We start from the raw sequence: 15,475 nt of genomic DNA on the forward strand, positions 1-15,475 counted from the left end.
AGAGGGCAGCAGCAGAGCAGCTCCTCGTTCTAGCCTGGAGATGTGGTGCTTCTATGTGATTAACATCCGTGGGTAGAAGGAAAGGACTGAAGAAAAGGGAAGGGGTGGCCAACACACTGCCTGCATGTTTCATATCACTGAATGCAGATACCTGACAGCCAGGAAGGTTCTTCTGACAGGCCTCCAAACCTCCCCTCTTCCCTTACAACACAACACACTACACTGCTCTGGACTCTCTGCACTGCAATCAGTGACATGGAACATGCAGGCAGTGTGGTGGCCACCCCTTCCATCTCTTACAGTCATCTCCTCCTACCCCGAGATCCCGGCTCTCAGTTCTGTTACAGAGAGCCGACGCCTTCTGTCCCCAGCGGCGCCTGGAGCTCAAGCTCCACTCGTTCCACCCTTGCTACGCTCCTGAATGTCATATTCATACTGTTACCACTTCTACGTTCTTAAATATTACACTATTAGGAGTATGTCTTTTCTCTACCATTTTTTAGTTTCCTGAGTAATCCACCTAATCAGTACATTGAAGGATAAGCTGCTACCAAGCACCTAAATGGGAAGAGTACTAAAGAGTGAGAACTCTTTCATCCAACTCATCAGATCCTGGGCCTGATTTATGTTTGTAAGTAAAGCAAATAAGCAAAAAACTGAGCAAAACCATGAAACCAAGAAACTGAGCAAAACCACGTTGCACTGCAGGTGAGGTAGATGTAACATGGGCAGAGAGATTAGATTTGGGTGCTGTGTGTTCAAACTGAAATCTAAATTTCAGTGTAAAACTAAAGCTAACATTTGTGCGGTACGTGCAAAAGCAGCCAGTATTTACCCTGCACAAAAAAAAAAGTAAATATATTTGCTCCTCTTGCATGGCAACATAGGCCCTCATTCCGAGTTGTTCGCTCGGTATTTTTCATCGCATCGCAGTGAAAATCCGCTTAGTACGCATGCGCAATGTTCGCACTGCGACTGCGCCAAGTAACTTTACTATGAAGAAAGTAATTTTACTCACGGCTTTTTCTTCGCTCCGGCGATCGTAATGTGATTGACAGGAAATGGGTGTTACTGGGCGGAAACACGGCGTTTCAGGGGCGTGTGGCTGAAAACGCTACCGTTTCCGGAAAAAACGCAGGAGTGGCCGGGGAAACGGTGGGAGTGCCTGGGCGAACGCTGGGTGTGTTTGTGACGTCAACCAGGAACGACAAGCACTGAAATGATCGCACAGGCAGAGTAAGTCTGGAGCTACTCAGAAACTGCTAAGTAGTTAGTAATCGCAATATTGCGAATACATCGGTCGCAATTTTAAGAAGCTAAGATTCACTCCCAGTAGGCGGCGGCTTAGCGTGTGTAACTCTGCTAAATTCGCAATGCGACCGATCAACTCGGAATGAGGGCCATAGTTTGTTCCACACACACACAAAGTTACGTGCTTTTTTTTCTCTTTGCTTACAAACATGAATCAGGCCCTTTATATGAACTATTGCTATTCAATGTACTAATCACACACACAAACATATATAAAAGAAGGTAGAGGTGGGCACCTTAGATGCTTACATATTCTTTCAGGTGCCCGAACAAACGGATGATATATGCGCAGAAAAGAATGGCACTCTGGAAACAGTGTGAATGCACACACTTCTAGAGTTTATTTGACGTCAGAAACAGCAACATACTGGGACTGCTGAGGACCCTTTATCGAGCTTAATAGTAGAGATGAGCGGGTTCGGTTCCTCGGAAACCGAACCCGCCCGAACTTCAGGTTTTTTTACACGGGTCCGAGCGACTCGGATCTTCCCGCCTTGCTCGGTTAACCCGAGCGCGCCCGAACGTCATCATCCCGCTGTCGGATTCTCGCGAGGCTCGGATTCTATCGCGAGACTCGGATTCTATATAAGGAGCCGCGCGTCGCCGCCATTTTCACACGTGCATTGAGATTGATAGGGAGAGGACGTGGCTGGCGTCCTCTCCGTTTATAGAGAGTGAGACTAGAGTAGAGAGAGACACAGTATTATTTACTTTAGTAATTTTGGGGAGCATTAGGAGGAGTACTACTACTTGCTGAAGTGATAGTGTGACTGTATATCTGACTTGTGGGGGAGACAGTGGGGAGCAGTTAGAGTCTGAGAGCAGGAGTACATATTTTAACGTACAGTGCACACTTTTGCTGGCACTCTGCTGCCAGAGTGCCACACTGCCATTGTGACCACACTGACCACCAGTATATATTGTGATTGTCTGCTTAGGAGTACTACTTGCAAGTTGCTGATAGTGTGACCAGTGACCTGACCACCAGTTTAATTAATCACCACCAGTTTAATATATATATATATATATATATATATATATAATTGTATATAATATATATATAATTGTATATGTATACCACCTACCCGTGTTTTTTTTTTCTCTTTCTTCTTGATACATACTACTATAGTAGCTTACTGTAGCAGTCTGCGGTGCTGCTGAGCTGACAGTGTCCAGCAGGTCCGTCATCAGTCATTACATAATAAATATATATACCTGTCCGGCTGCAGTACTAGTGATATTATATATATATATATATTAATTTCATCTCATTATCATCCAGTCTATATTAGCAGCAGACACAGTACGGTAGTCCACGGCTGTAGCTACCTCTGTGTCGGCAGTCGCTGGTCCATCCATAATTGTATACCACCTACCCGTGGTTTTTTTTTCCTCTTTCTTCTTGATACATACTACTATAGTAGCTTACTGTAGCAGTCTGCGGTGCTGCTGAGCTGACAGTGTCCAGCAGGTCCGTCATCAGTCATTACATAATAAATATATATACCTGTCCGGCTGCAGTACTAGTGATATTATATATATATATATATATTAATTTCATCTCATTATCATCCAGTCTATATTAGCAGCAGACACAGTACGGTAGTCCACGGCTGTAGCTACCTCTGTGTCGGCAGTCGCTCGTCCATCCATAAGTATACTAGTATCCATCCATCTCCATTGTTTACCTGAGGTGCCTTTTAGTTGTGCCTATTAAAATATGGAGAACAAAAATGTTGAGGTTCCAAAATTAGGGAAAGATCAAGATCCACTTCCACCTCGTGCTGAAGCTGCTGCCACTAGTCATGGCCGAGACGATGAAATGCCAGCAACGTCGTCTGCCAAGGCCGATGCCCAATGTCATAGTACAGAGCATGTAAAATCCAAAACACCAAATATCAGTAAAAAAAGGACTCCAAAATCTAAAATAAAATTGTCGGAGGAGAAGCGTAAACTTGCCAATATGCCATTTACCACACGGAGTGGCAAGGAACGGCTGAGGCCCTGGCCTATGTTCATGGCTAGTGGTTCAGCTTCACATGAGGATGGAAGCACTCAGCCTCTCGCTAGAAAAATGAAAAGACTCAAGCTGGCAAAAGCACCGCAAAGAACTGTGCGTTCTTCCAAATCCCAAATCCACAAGGAGAGTCCAATTGTGTCGGTTGCGATGCCTGACCTTCCCAACACTGGACGTGAAGAGCATGCGCCTTCCACCATTTGCACGCCCCCTGCAAGTGCTGGAAGGAGCACCCGCAGTCCAGTTCCTGATAGTCAGATTGAAGATGTCAGTGTTGAAGTACACCAGGATGAGGAGGATATGGGTGTTGCTGGCGCTGGGGAGGAAATTGACAAGGAGGATTCTGATGGTGAGGTGGTTTGTTTAAGTCAGGCACCCGGGGAGACACCTGTTGTCCGTGGGAGGAATAGGGCCGTTGACATGCCTGGTGAAAATACCAAAAAAAATCAGCTCTTCGGTGTGGAAGTATTTCAACAGAAATGCGGACAACATTTTTCAAGCCGTGTGTTGCCTTTGTCAAGCTGTAATAAGTAGGGGTAAGGACGTTAACCACCTCGGAACATCCTCCCTTATACGTCACCTGCAGCGCATTCATAATAAGTCAGTGACAAGTTCAAAAACTTTGGGCGACAGCGGAAGCAGTCCACTGACCAGTAAATCCCTTCCTCTTGTAACCAAGCTCACGCAAACCACCCCACCAACTCCCTCAGTGTCAATTTCCTCCTTCCCCAGGAATGCCAATAGTCCTGCAGGCCATGTCACTGGCAATTCTGACGAGTCCTCTCCTGCCTGGGATTCCTCCGATGCATCCTTGCGTGTAACGCCTACTGCTGCTGGCGCTGCTGTTGTTGCTGCTGGGAGTCGATGGTCATCCCAGAGGGGAAGTCGTAAGCCCACTTTTACTACTTCCACCAAGCAATTGACTGTCCAACAGTCCTTTGCGAGGAAGATGAAATATCACAGCAGTCATCCTGTTGCAAAGCGGATAACTGAGGCCTTGACAACTATGTTGGTGTTAGACGTGCGTCCGGTATCCGCCGTTAGTTCACAGGGAACTAGACAATTTCTTGAGGTAGTGTGCCCCCGTTACCAAATACCATCTAGGTTCCACTTCTCTAGGCAGGCGATACCGAGAATGTACACGGACGTCAGAAAAAGACTCACCAGTGTCCTAAAAAATGCAGTTGTACCCAATGTCCACTTAACCACGGACATGTGGACAAGTGGAGCAGGGCAGAGTCAGGACTATATGACTGTGACAGCCCACTGGGTAGATGTATGGACTCCCGCCGCAAGAACAGCAGCGGCGGCACCAGTAGCAGCATCTCGCAAACGCCAACTCTTTCCTAGGCAGGCTACGCTTTGTATCACCGGTTTCCAGAATACGCACACAGCTGAAAACCTCTTACGGCAACTGAGGAAGATCATCGCGGAATGGCTTACCCCAATTGGACTCTCCTGTGGATTTGTGGCATCGGACAACGCCAGCAATATTGTGTGTGCATTAAATATGGGCAAATTCCAGCACGTCCCATGTTTTGCACATACCTTGAATTTGGTGGTGCAGAATTTTTAAAAAAATGACAGGGGCGTGCAAGAGATGCTGTCGGTGGCCAGAAGAATTGCGGGACACTTTCGGCGTACAGGCACCACGTACAGAAGACTGGAGCACCACCAAAAACGCCTGAACCTGCCCTGCCATCATCTGAAGCAAGAAGTGGTAACGAGGTGGAATTCAACCCTCTATATGCTTCAGAGGTTGGAGGAGCAGCAAAAGGCCATTCAAGCCTATACAATTGAGCACGATATAGGAGGTGGAATGTACCTGTCTCAAGCGCAGTGGAGAATGATTTCAACGTTGTGCAAGGTTCTGCAACCTTTTGAACTTGCCACACGTGAAGTCAGTTCAGACACTGCCAGCCTGAGTCAGGTCATTCCCCTCATCAGGCTTTTGCAGAAGAAGCTGGAGGCATTGAAGGAGGAGCTAAAAGGGAGCGATTCCGCTAGGCATGTGGGACTTGTGGATGGAGCCCTTAATTCGCTTAACAAGGATTCACGGGTGGTCAATCTGTTGAAATCAGAGCACTACATTTTGGCCACCGTGCTCGATCCTAGATTTAAAACCTACCTTGGATCTCTCTTTCCGGCAGACACAAGTCTGCTGGGGTTCAAAGACCTGCTGGTGACAAAATTGTCAAGTCAAGCGGAACGCGACCTGTCAACATCTCCTCCTTCACATTCTCCCGCAACTGGGGGTGCGAGGAAAAGGCTCAGAATTCCGAGCCCACCCGCTGGCGGTGATGCAGGGCAGTCTGGAGCGACTGCTGATGCTGACATCTGGTCCGGACTGAAGGACCTGACAACGATTACGGACATGTCGTCTACTGTCACTGCATATGATTCTGTCACCATTGAAAGAATGGTGGAGGATTATATGAGTGACCGCATCCAAGTAGGCACGTCAGACAGTCCGTACTTATACTGGCAGGAAAAAGAGGCAATTTGGAGGCCCTTGCACAAACTGGCTTTATTCTACCTAAGTTGCCCTCCCACAAGTGTGTACTCCGAAAGAGTGTTTAGTGCCGCCGCTCACCTTGTCAGCAATCGGCGTACGAGGTTACTTCCAGAAAATGTGGAGAAGATGATGTTCATTAAAATGAATTATAATCAATTCCTCCGTGGAGACATTGACCAGCAGCAATTGCCTCCACAAAGTACACAGGGAGCTGAGATGGTGGATTCCAGTGGGGACGAATTGATAATCTGTGAGGAGCGGGATGTACACTGTGATATATCGGAGGATGATGATGAGGTGGACATCTTGCCTCTGTAGAGCCAGTTTGTGCAAGGAGAGATTAATTGCTTCTTTTTCGGTGGGGGTCCAAACCAACCCGTCATTTCAGTCACAGTCGTGTGGCAGACCCTGTCACTGAAATGATGGGTTGGTTAAAGTGTGCATGTCCTGTTTATACAACATAAGGGTGGGTGGGAGGGCCCAAGGACAATTCCATCTTGCACCTCTTTTTTCTTTCATTTTTATTTGCGTCATGTGCTGTTTGGGGAGTGTTTTTTGGAAGGGCCATCCTGCGTGACACTGCAGTGCCACTCCTAGATGGGCCAGGTGTTTGTGTCGACCACTAGGGTCGCTTATCTTACTCACACAGCTACCTCATTGCGCCTCTTTTTTTCTTCTTTGCGTCATGTGCTGTTTGGGGAGTGTTTTTTGGAAGGGCCATCCTGCGTGACACTGCAGTGCCACTCCTAGATGGGCCAGGTGTTTGTGTCGGCCACTAGGGTCGCTTAGCTTACTCACACAGCTACCTCATTGCGCCTCTTTTTTTCTTTGCGTCATGTGCTGTTTGGGGAGTGTTTTTTGGAAGGGCCATCCTGCGTGACACTGCAGTGCCACTCCTAGATGGGCCAGGTGTTTGTGTCGGCCACTAGGGTCGCTTAGCTTACTCACACAGCTACCTCATTGCGCCTCTTTTTTTCTTCTTTGCGTCATGTGCTGTTTGGGGAGTGTTTTTTGGAAGGGCCATCCTGCGTGACACTGCAGTGCCACTCCTAGATGGGCCAGGTGTTTGTGTCGGCCACTAGGGTCGCTTAGCTTACTCACACAGCTACCTCATTGCGCCTCTTTTTTTCTTCTTTGCATCATGTGCTGTTTGGGGAGTGTTTTTTGGAAGGGCCATCCTGCGTGACACTGCAGTGCCACTCCTAGATGGGCCAGGTGTTTGTGTCGGCCACTAGGGTCGCTTATCTTACTTACACAGCTACCTCATTGCGCCTCTTTTTTTCTTCTTTGCGTCATGTGCTGTTTGGGGAGTGTTTTTTGGAAGGGCCATCCTGCGTGACACTGCAGTGCCACTCCTAGATGGGCCAGGTGTTTGTGTCGGCCACTAGGGTCGCTTAGCTTACTCACACAGCTACCTCATTGCGCCTCTTTTTTTCTTTGCGTCATGTGCTGTTTGGGGAGTGTTTTTTGGAAGGGCCATCCTGCGTGACACTGCAGTGCCACTCCTAGATGGGCCAGGTGTTTGTGTCGGCCACTAGGGTCGCTTAGCTTACTCACACAGCTACCTCATTGCGCCTCTTTTTTTCTTCTTTGCGTCATGTGCTGTTTGGGGAGTGTTTTTTGGAAGGGCCATCCTGCGTGACACTGCAGTGCCACTCCTAGATGGGCCAGGTGTTTGTGTCGGCCACTAGGGTGCTTAGCTTACTCACACAGCTACCTCATTGCGCCTCTTTTTTTCTTCTTTGCGTCATGTGCTGTTTGGGGAGTGTTTTTTGGAAGGGCCATCCTGCGTGACACTGCAGTGCCACTCCTAGATGGGCCAGGTGTTTGTGTCGGCCACTAGGGTCGCTTATCTAACTCACACAGCTACCTCATTGCGCCTCTTTTTTTCTTCTTTGCGTCATGTGCTGTTTGGGGAGTGTTTTTTGGAAGGGCCATCCTGCGTGACACTGCAGTGCCACTCCTAGATGGGCCAGGTGTTTGTGTCGGCCACTAGGGTCGCTTAGCTTACTCACACAGCTACCTCATTGCGCCTCTTTTTTTCTTCTTTGCGTCATGTGCTGTTTGGTGAGTGTTTTTTGGAAGGGCCATCCTGCGTGACACTGCAGTGCCACTCCTAGATGGGCCAGGTGTTTGTGTCGGCCACTAGGGTCGCTTAGCTTAGTCATCCAGCGACCTCGGTGCAAATTTTAGGACTAAAAATATTATTGTGAGGTGTGAGGTGTTCAGAATAGACTGAAAATGAGTGGAAATTATGGTTTTTGAGGTTAATAATACCTTGGGATCAAAATGACCCCCAAATTCTATGATTTAAGCTGTTTTTTAGTGTTTTTTGAAAAAAACACCCGAATCCAAAACACACCCGAATCCGACAAAAAAAATTCGGTGAGGTATTGCCAAAACGCGGTCGAACCCAAAACACGGCCGCGGAACCGAACCCAAAACCAAAACACAAAACCCGAAAAATTTCAAGTGCACATCTCTACTTAATAGGCCCTACGCACTGGGGCCAATATTTACAAAAAAATCGAGTTTGTCCGATTTGTGGGTTTTTTTCTAAGTCCCAACACGGGAATTCACTAAGCACAAATCTCGGCAGTGTTTGGACTATTCGTAATGGTTTGAATGACAAAGTTCAGAAATACGAATGAATAGACCATCGGTCAAACGCGGCTGTTATTTCATACAACACGGGTATTCACTATTCATTCGTATTTGGGTGTTAGTCTCTGAGTGCTCAATTGCGGTCGTATTTTTTTGCGATTCGTTAAAAAAAGCGGCAAAAAAATAGACCTGCTTTTTTTCAGGCGTGTTTACATGTGTTGCAACTAACAAATCACTCACACCTGAATAAGGATGCCTATAAAAGGATCTTAGGCCCATTTCAATCCACCTACACTCAGAAATGGCAGCAGGACTGTGGGCCAGTGATATTTTGTGTGCTGTGGGATTCATCAGACTCAGACATCAGCCTGTAAGTAACCAGGGCCAACAAACTGAACATGGTCAGCAGGTTGTACAGGTTCCGCGGAGGCTGCGCAGGCCTCATTTTTTTAGGGGACGTTTAAACTTGAACGCATTGTCCGATGATACGGTCATAGAGATGTTCCGTCTAAATCGTAACAACATTTTCTGTCTGTATGACCTTGTCAAACTGGGCCTAGACCCTGAGACTGCACGCTCTCGCTCTGTCTCAGGCCTGCACAAACTCCTGGCTGTGTTGCACCTTATGGCTACTGGCAGCTTTCAGGCTGTGTCTGGGGATGTCATAGGAATCTCACAGCCCTCATTTTCGAGAATATTAACACAGGTGATGTATACCTAACTACCTCCTCTGTTTTTTGTTTGTTTTAATTTCTCGGTGGCCAGTTCTGTCCTAAAATCTCATGTTTAATTTTCTTTCAAATATACACACAGGTGTTGGCTGTTTTGCAGCCCCACATCGATTCCTCAATCTGCTTCCCTACCCAGGAGTCTCAGTGGAATGCCGTCAGGGTAGATTTCTATGAGCTGGCTGGCATGCCCAATGTGCTGGGAGCCATAGATTGCACACACATTCAGCTGAGACCACTTAGGGGCAGGCAGCACATCTATACTAATCGACATCTAGAGCACTCCACAAATGTGCAGGTGGTTTGTGATGCAAATCTCAAAATAATGAGTGTTGTTGCTGGTTACCCTGGGGGCTGCCATGACTCCTTCATCCTCAGTCAGTCATCCCTCTTTGATAAGTTTGAGGATGGACAAATGCCAGATGGGTGGCTGCTGGGTATGTAATTTGATATGTGTAGGCCTGCGTCTACTTTGTCCAAATACAGGGGCAGATGTATTAACCTGGAGAAGGCATAAGGAAGTGATAAACCAGTGATATGTGCAAGGTGATAAAGGCACCAGCCAATCAGCTCCAATATGTAAATTATCATTTAGGGACAGATTGCCCGCTGCCTTTATTACCTTGCACATATCACTGGTTTATCACTTCCTTATGCCTTCTCCAGGTTAATACATCTGCCCCACAGTGTGTTACTTATGTGTTGCTGTATCTTAACATGAATCACATTACTATATCTGTCTTTTAGGTGATGGAGGATATGGCTGTTTCTCTTGGCTTCTAACTCCATTGTCCCGACCTGATACCCCTGCTGAACACAATTACAATTATGCACATAAGTCCACGTGGAATGTGATAGAAAGATGTTTTGGTGTGCTGAAATCTAGGTTTCGGTGTCTGGATAAGTCTGGTGGCCTTTTGTTGTATAGTCCCTTGAAGGTGACTCAAATTGTGTTCTGCTGCTGCTTTCTTCATAACATGTGCTTGCAACAACATCTGCCACATGTTGAGGAGGAGGATGAAGAAAGCATCCAGCAAGCAGAGGAATTAGAGACATCTGGTGATACTTGGAGTACAGATGTAGGGAGGCAGGTTAGGCAAGACCTCATAAATCGTTATTTTTAAGGTAAGTTTTGTTTGCTTCTTTCATTTGTTGTGTAAGGCTAAATATATGTTGCCCCATTTTTCAATTAAAAACCATTACTCAGAATGTGTCTGTCTCCTTGAGACATACAAACATACCCTCGCTTTATGCTATACAAATGTAGCATGTGTATTGTGTTTATTTAAAAACTCAAAACAACAGATTATGAGTTGTATGCATGAAGTCTGAATAAGTGTTAATAAACTTGGATTGAAAACTTATTACAAGCACACATAATCCACATAGTAATTTATTTTGTATTTTACTTTATGATTGTGTGTGTAACGTCCTAATGCACAGGTTCTCAAACTCGGCCCTCAGGACCCCACACAGTGCATGTTTTGCAGGTAACCCAGTAGAAGCACAGGTGTATGAATTACTCACAGACACATTTTAAAAGGTTCATAGGTGGAGCTAATTATGTCACTTGTGATTCTGTGAGGAGACCTGCAAAACATGCACTGTGTGGGGTCCTGAGGCCCGAGTTTGAGAACATGTGTCCTAATTAAACAGTCCTCCACATATAATATGTTAGCCTTGAGGAATACATGTGTCCCTATGTGTGATGCTCCATCATATTTAAGGGACACAAACTTAGTCTCATCCAAAATAATTTATTTCGTAATGTTTGCTGCAGTAAACTTGCTGATTTGTAAGTAAATACACAGTTTGCCACATATATACATTATTATACACATTATTTGTGGGGGGTTTTTAAAATTCAAATTTCTTTGTTTCTGCATCATGTGTAAGAAACTGATTACTCATTTTTAACACACACAAACATGGCCCAACAATAATGACATTCATTTTGGCACTGAATTATCTAAATTCAATCACAACATATTAAAACCATTTTAGCCAACTCAGTTGTGTTATTCTTGTAATGTTGTATAGAGAAGAAAGGTAAAATAGTTAACAATCACATTGTAATTTGTATTGGCTGCAGAATATAAGATTGATTGGAATCTAGAAAGAGTAATGATTAGAAAAAAATCAAGTGGTCTGGTTACTGTATGCTAAAGACATTGGCCCTCATTCCGAGTTGTTCGCTCGCTAGCTGCTTTTAGCAGCATTGCACACGCTAAGCCGCCGCCCTCTGGGAGTGTATCTTAGCATAGCAGAATTGCGAACGAAAGATTAGCAGAATTGCGAATAGAAATTTCTTAGCAGTTTCTGAGTAGCTCCAGACTTACTCCTACATTGCGATCAGTTCAGTCAGTTTCGTTCCTGGTTTGACGTCATAAACACACCCAGCGTTCGGCCAGACACTCCCCCGTTTCTCCAGCCACTCCCGCGTTTTTCCCTGAAACGCCTGCGTTTTTCAGCACACTCCCAGAAAACGTCCAGTTTCCGCCCAGAAACACCCACTTCCTGTCAATCACACTCCGATCAGCAAAACGATGAAAAAACTTTGTTACGCCGTGAGTAAAATACCAAACTTTTCAGCTAATTTACTTGGCGCAGGCGCACTGCGTACATTGCGCATGCGCAGTTTGCGACTAATCGCTCCGTAGCAAAAAAATATAACGAGCAAACAACTCGGAATGACCCCCATTCTGCCTGGCTGCCAATTATTGTGTCTGCAGGATATGAGAATGATTGGAATCTAGAAAGAGTAATGATTAGAAAAAAATCAAGTAGTCTGGTTACTTCCTGCTAACATCTATGTGCAGCTCAAACAACATTTCCCTCCTCCAAAAAAATTCAAAGATGATAAAGAATAAATGTGCGTACAAATTTCCTGTTGTTGTTTGTACCACTTACAATTAATGATGTTGTACAAATTGACAAGGAGCTAAGTGTTATATCTATTTTGACAAACATACACTTACTAAGTATTTTGATTTACTTCTCTGAAATTAAAAATGTGAGGTTTATTTGTTAATTTTTTTTTGGGTGGCTGCTTGTCCTGCCCTTTGCCTTTACCACTGTCATGTTGGCGTGCTCTGGTGGAGCGTCTTGGTGGTGATGACACTGGCGTGATATTTGGAGTAGTCGTACCAGCAGAGCCGGCCATAGGCATAGGCAAACTAGGCAATTGCCTAGGGCATTTGATATGCCTAGGGGCATCAGCAGCTTCTGCTGATTAAAATGGTATGCAGCATGCCTATATTCTGTGTGTAGCATTTCGTATGCAGATACAGCCACAGTCTCACACAGTATATAGGTATGCTGCATATCATTTTAATCAGCAGAAGCTGCTTGTGCATCCTAGCCACATAGCAATGCAAATAAGATGCATTTTCATAAAAAAACAAGGTGCCCGACGTTAGCACTGAGGCAAGATTTATGAGGACACATCTGTATCCAAGCAGAGGCATAGGTCACAGTGTTTGTGGCAGTGTGAGTGCTGTGTGCATGTGAGTGGGTTGGTTGTGCAATAGTGTTCAGAATATGTGTAAGGAGCATTATGTGTGTCATGTAAAAATGCATTAATAATGTGCAACATATGTGTAAGGGGCACTGTGTGTGTCATTATGTGTATAAGGGCATTAATAATGTGCGCCATATGTGTAACAGGGTACTACTGTATGTGTGTCATTATGTGTATAGGGGCACTAATAATGTGCAGCAAATGTGTAGGGGGCACTATGTGTGTCATTATGTGTATAAGGGCATTAATAATGTGCGGCATATGTGTAAGGGACATTATGTGTAAAAGGGCATTAATAAAGGTTGTCATAATGTGTAAGGGGCATTACTGTGTGGAATTATGTGTATAAATGCATTACTAATGTGTGGTATTATGTGTATAAGGTGCTCTACTATGTGTCATTGCGTATAGAAAGGGCATTACTGTGTGGTCTAATGTGAATAAAGAACAATATGGTGTGGTGTAATGTGAATAAGGAGCAATTCAGTGTGATGTAATGTGAATAAGGGGCTTTACCGTGAGGAGTAACGTTTATAAGTTAAAGTGATACTACTGTGTGATTTAATATGAATTATGGACACTATCGCATGATCAAATGTGAATAAAATTGCAGTACTGTGTGGCGTAATTGGAATTGGGGGTACTATTGTGTGGCCATGCCCCTTGCCAGCAAAAACACACCCCTTTTTGGGCTGTGCGCCAAATGTCCGAACTGTTCCTATTTAAAATATAGGGGGTACAAATACCAAAATAAGGACTGATATAGGTGAGGGGTGATGGTGCTGGGAAAGAGGTGCAAGGTCAGAGGTGGAACCAGCGATGGTGCTAGGGGGCACCAGCCAAAATCTTGCCTAGGGCATCATATTGGTCAGGGCCGGCTCTGCGTACCAGAACTGCTGCTTGTTTGCTGTTGGTGCATGGATCTGAGTGTTTCATTCAGGTTAGTGAGGGTGGCATTAAGTTCACGTGTAGCAGCATTTTGATTGTCTACAATTCGGAATAAACTTTCATGAATCTTGATTGTTTTGAAAAATGTTCATATAACTTTGCTGTTGTCTGTGCTGTTCTTCCATTAGTCTGTGCTGTTCTTCCATTATGCGCTGTAAGTTGCCCATGACCTGTGTAATGTCTGCACGCATGAGTTCCATGGTATTGCCAATTCTGGTGGTTTGTTCATTTTGTCTACTCATATTTCTGGTTATTCTTCTGAGGTGACATGGTAGGCTTGCAAACATTTGTGTCTGCCTACGCAGGCAATCTTCATTAGTGGCCTGCTGTCTAGCCCAAATGTTCCAAAACACGTGATCAGGGCCTTGTGTTACTGGTGTTGTTGGGCTGTGTTGTGGTGGTGGTGTGCTTTGCTGTGGTGGTGTACTCACAGGTGCTGGGGGTCTGATTCCTTGGCTTAATGGCTGCATTTCTAACATGATTGTCTCATCCATGTCACTGTGTTGCTGTTGTTGCGGAGGGATGCTGTTACCAGGACTAGAAGCTGAAATTTAGAAAAATTATCCGTTAGCTATCCATATGTTTGATAAATTATAACTAATCACTACACATGGAACACATGTCATTGACTGTTGCTTTCAGATATCCTGCCTAGCAACATCATCACTCATAACTTAAATACATACATATGCCTGTTTGTGGCAAATGTGTCTGGTTACTTCATTGTGAAAGCAAACACATTAGTTTTATTGTAGATCAGACATACTCCACCATAAAAACACATTGTAATCGATAATGTGTTACCTTATAGCTTTTTAAAAACAAACATAGTAATGTTTTTATATGTATTTGGCAATGTTAGGTCAAACACACATGTGAAAATTTGTTAAACAACCTTACTATTTTCCAAAATTAAACATGAGTTTCTGTTGCAGCATCTTACACACAATGTGCTACTGTATGGCTGAAGTGGACATACATATCTTTACAGGATGTGGACAAGGCCATTTTGCTAGGATTCCATTTCATGTTTTACTGACTTCGGTAAGTATATCAGATTTTGATGTGTTTTGACTTAATGCGTTTAAGTAAAAGTTTTATTACGATCTGAAATTTATTAAATTTCTTTCAGTTTGATACTCACAATCAAGATGAGGGGAGTGTGGTTCACATCTTGAAGGTGTGTCCAAAATTTGGAGTGGGGGGACCCAACATACTGTCGATAATCTTCGTGGCGGGGTAGCCTGCTGTGGTTGGCCCTGGACATCAGACCTTGCTTTCTTTGCTGCCACATGTTTTTTTTGGTGGTGTGTTACAGAAGTCCGACTTCTGCTGCTCCAGACTTCTTTGGATGGACCTAGTATTGAAAGTTAAATTTGGTTATGGCCATTCCTTTACAAACATACACTATACTACAATGGACACTTTACCTGCTTCCGCAGCGTCATCATCATCAGATGTCATGGGAGTTACTGTAGGACGACCAGTACTGCTTTTTTCCAACACTGTAAAACCAAAATAAAAACTCATGTATTCATGCTATTGTTGATCCATCCACCAATTATGCTTATAAACATTAATTCTTTAAAAAATGCTTGTTTTATTTAAAAAAAACCCATAAGGACCGTAAACCAAAAAACCACTACATAAAAAATAAACATTGTCCAATAGCCATATGCACTATGGAAAATGCAACAAAGGAAAACATGTACAGGACACAGACATAGGACACAAGTAAAAATACATACACTAACAACCAAAAACACACACATCTTCATTTTGTAATGAAAGGAAAAAATTTACAGATGCAATATAGAAATTGCTCTGTGATG

At 44.4% G+C, this 15,475-nt stretch overlaps 1 protein-coding gene across 1 annotated transcript; it reads right to left on the minus strand.

Moving 5' to 3' along the window:
- Positions 1-12,531: 12,531 nt before the first annotated feature.
- Positions 12,532-15,148, minus strand: LOC135057718 (uncharacterized). The gene is made up of 3 exons (XM_063963502.1): positions 15,074-15,148; positions 14,788-15,000; positions 12,532-14,187 (listed from the first exon to the last, which is right to left on the minus strand). The coding sequence occupies exons 1-3, from the start codon at positions 15,105-15,107 to the stop codon at positions 13,703-13,705; spliced, it is 732 nt and encodes a 243-aa protein (XP_063819572.1). The 5' UTR covers positions 15,108-15,148; the 3' UTR covers positions 12,532-13,702.
- Positions 15,149-15,475: the final 327 nt, after the last annotated feature.

This window comes from Pseudophryne corroboree, chromosome 3 (assembly GCF_028390025.1).
Source record: "Pseudophryne corroboree isolate aPseCor3 chromosome 3, aPseCor3.hap2, whole genome shotgun sequence".
NCBI lineage: Eukaryota > Metazoa > Chordata > Amphibia > Anura > Myobatrachidae > Pseudophryne > Pseudophryne corroboree.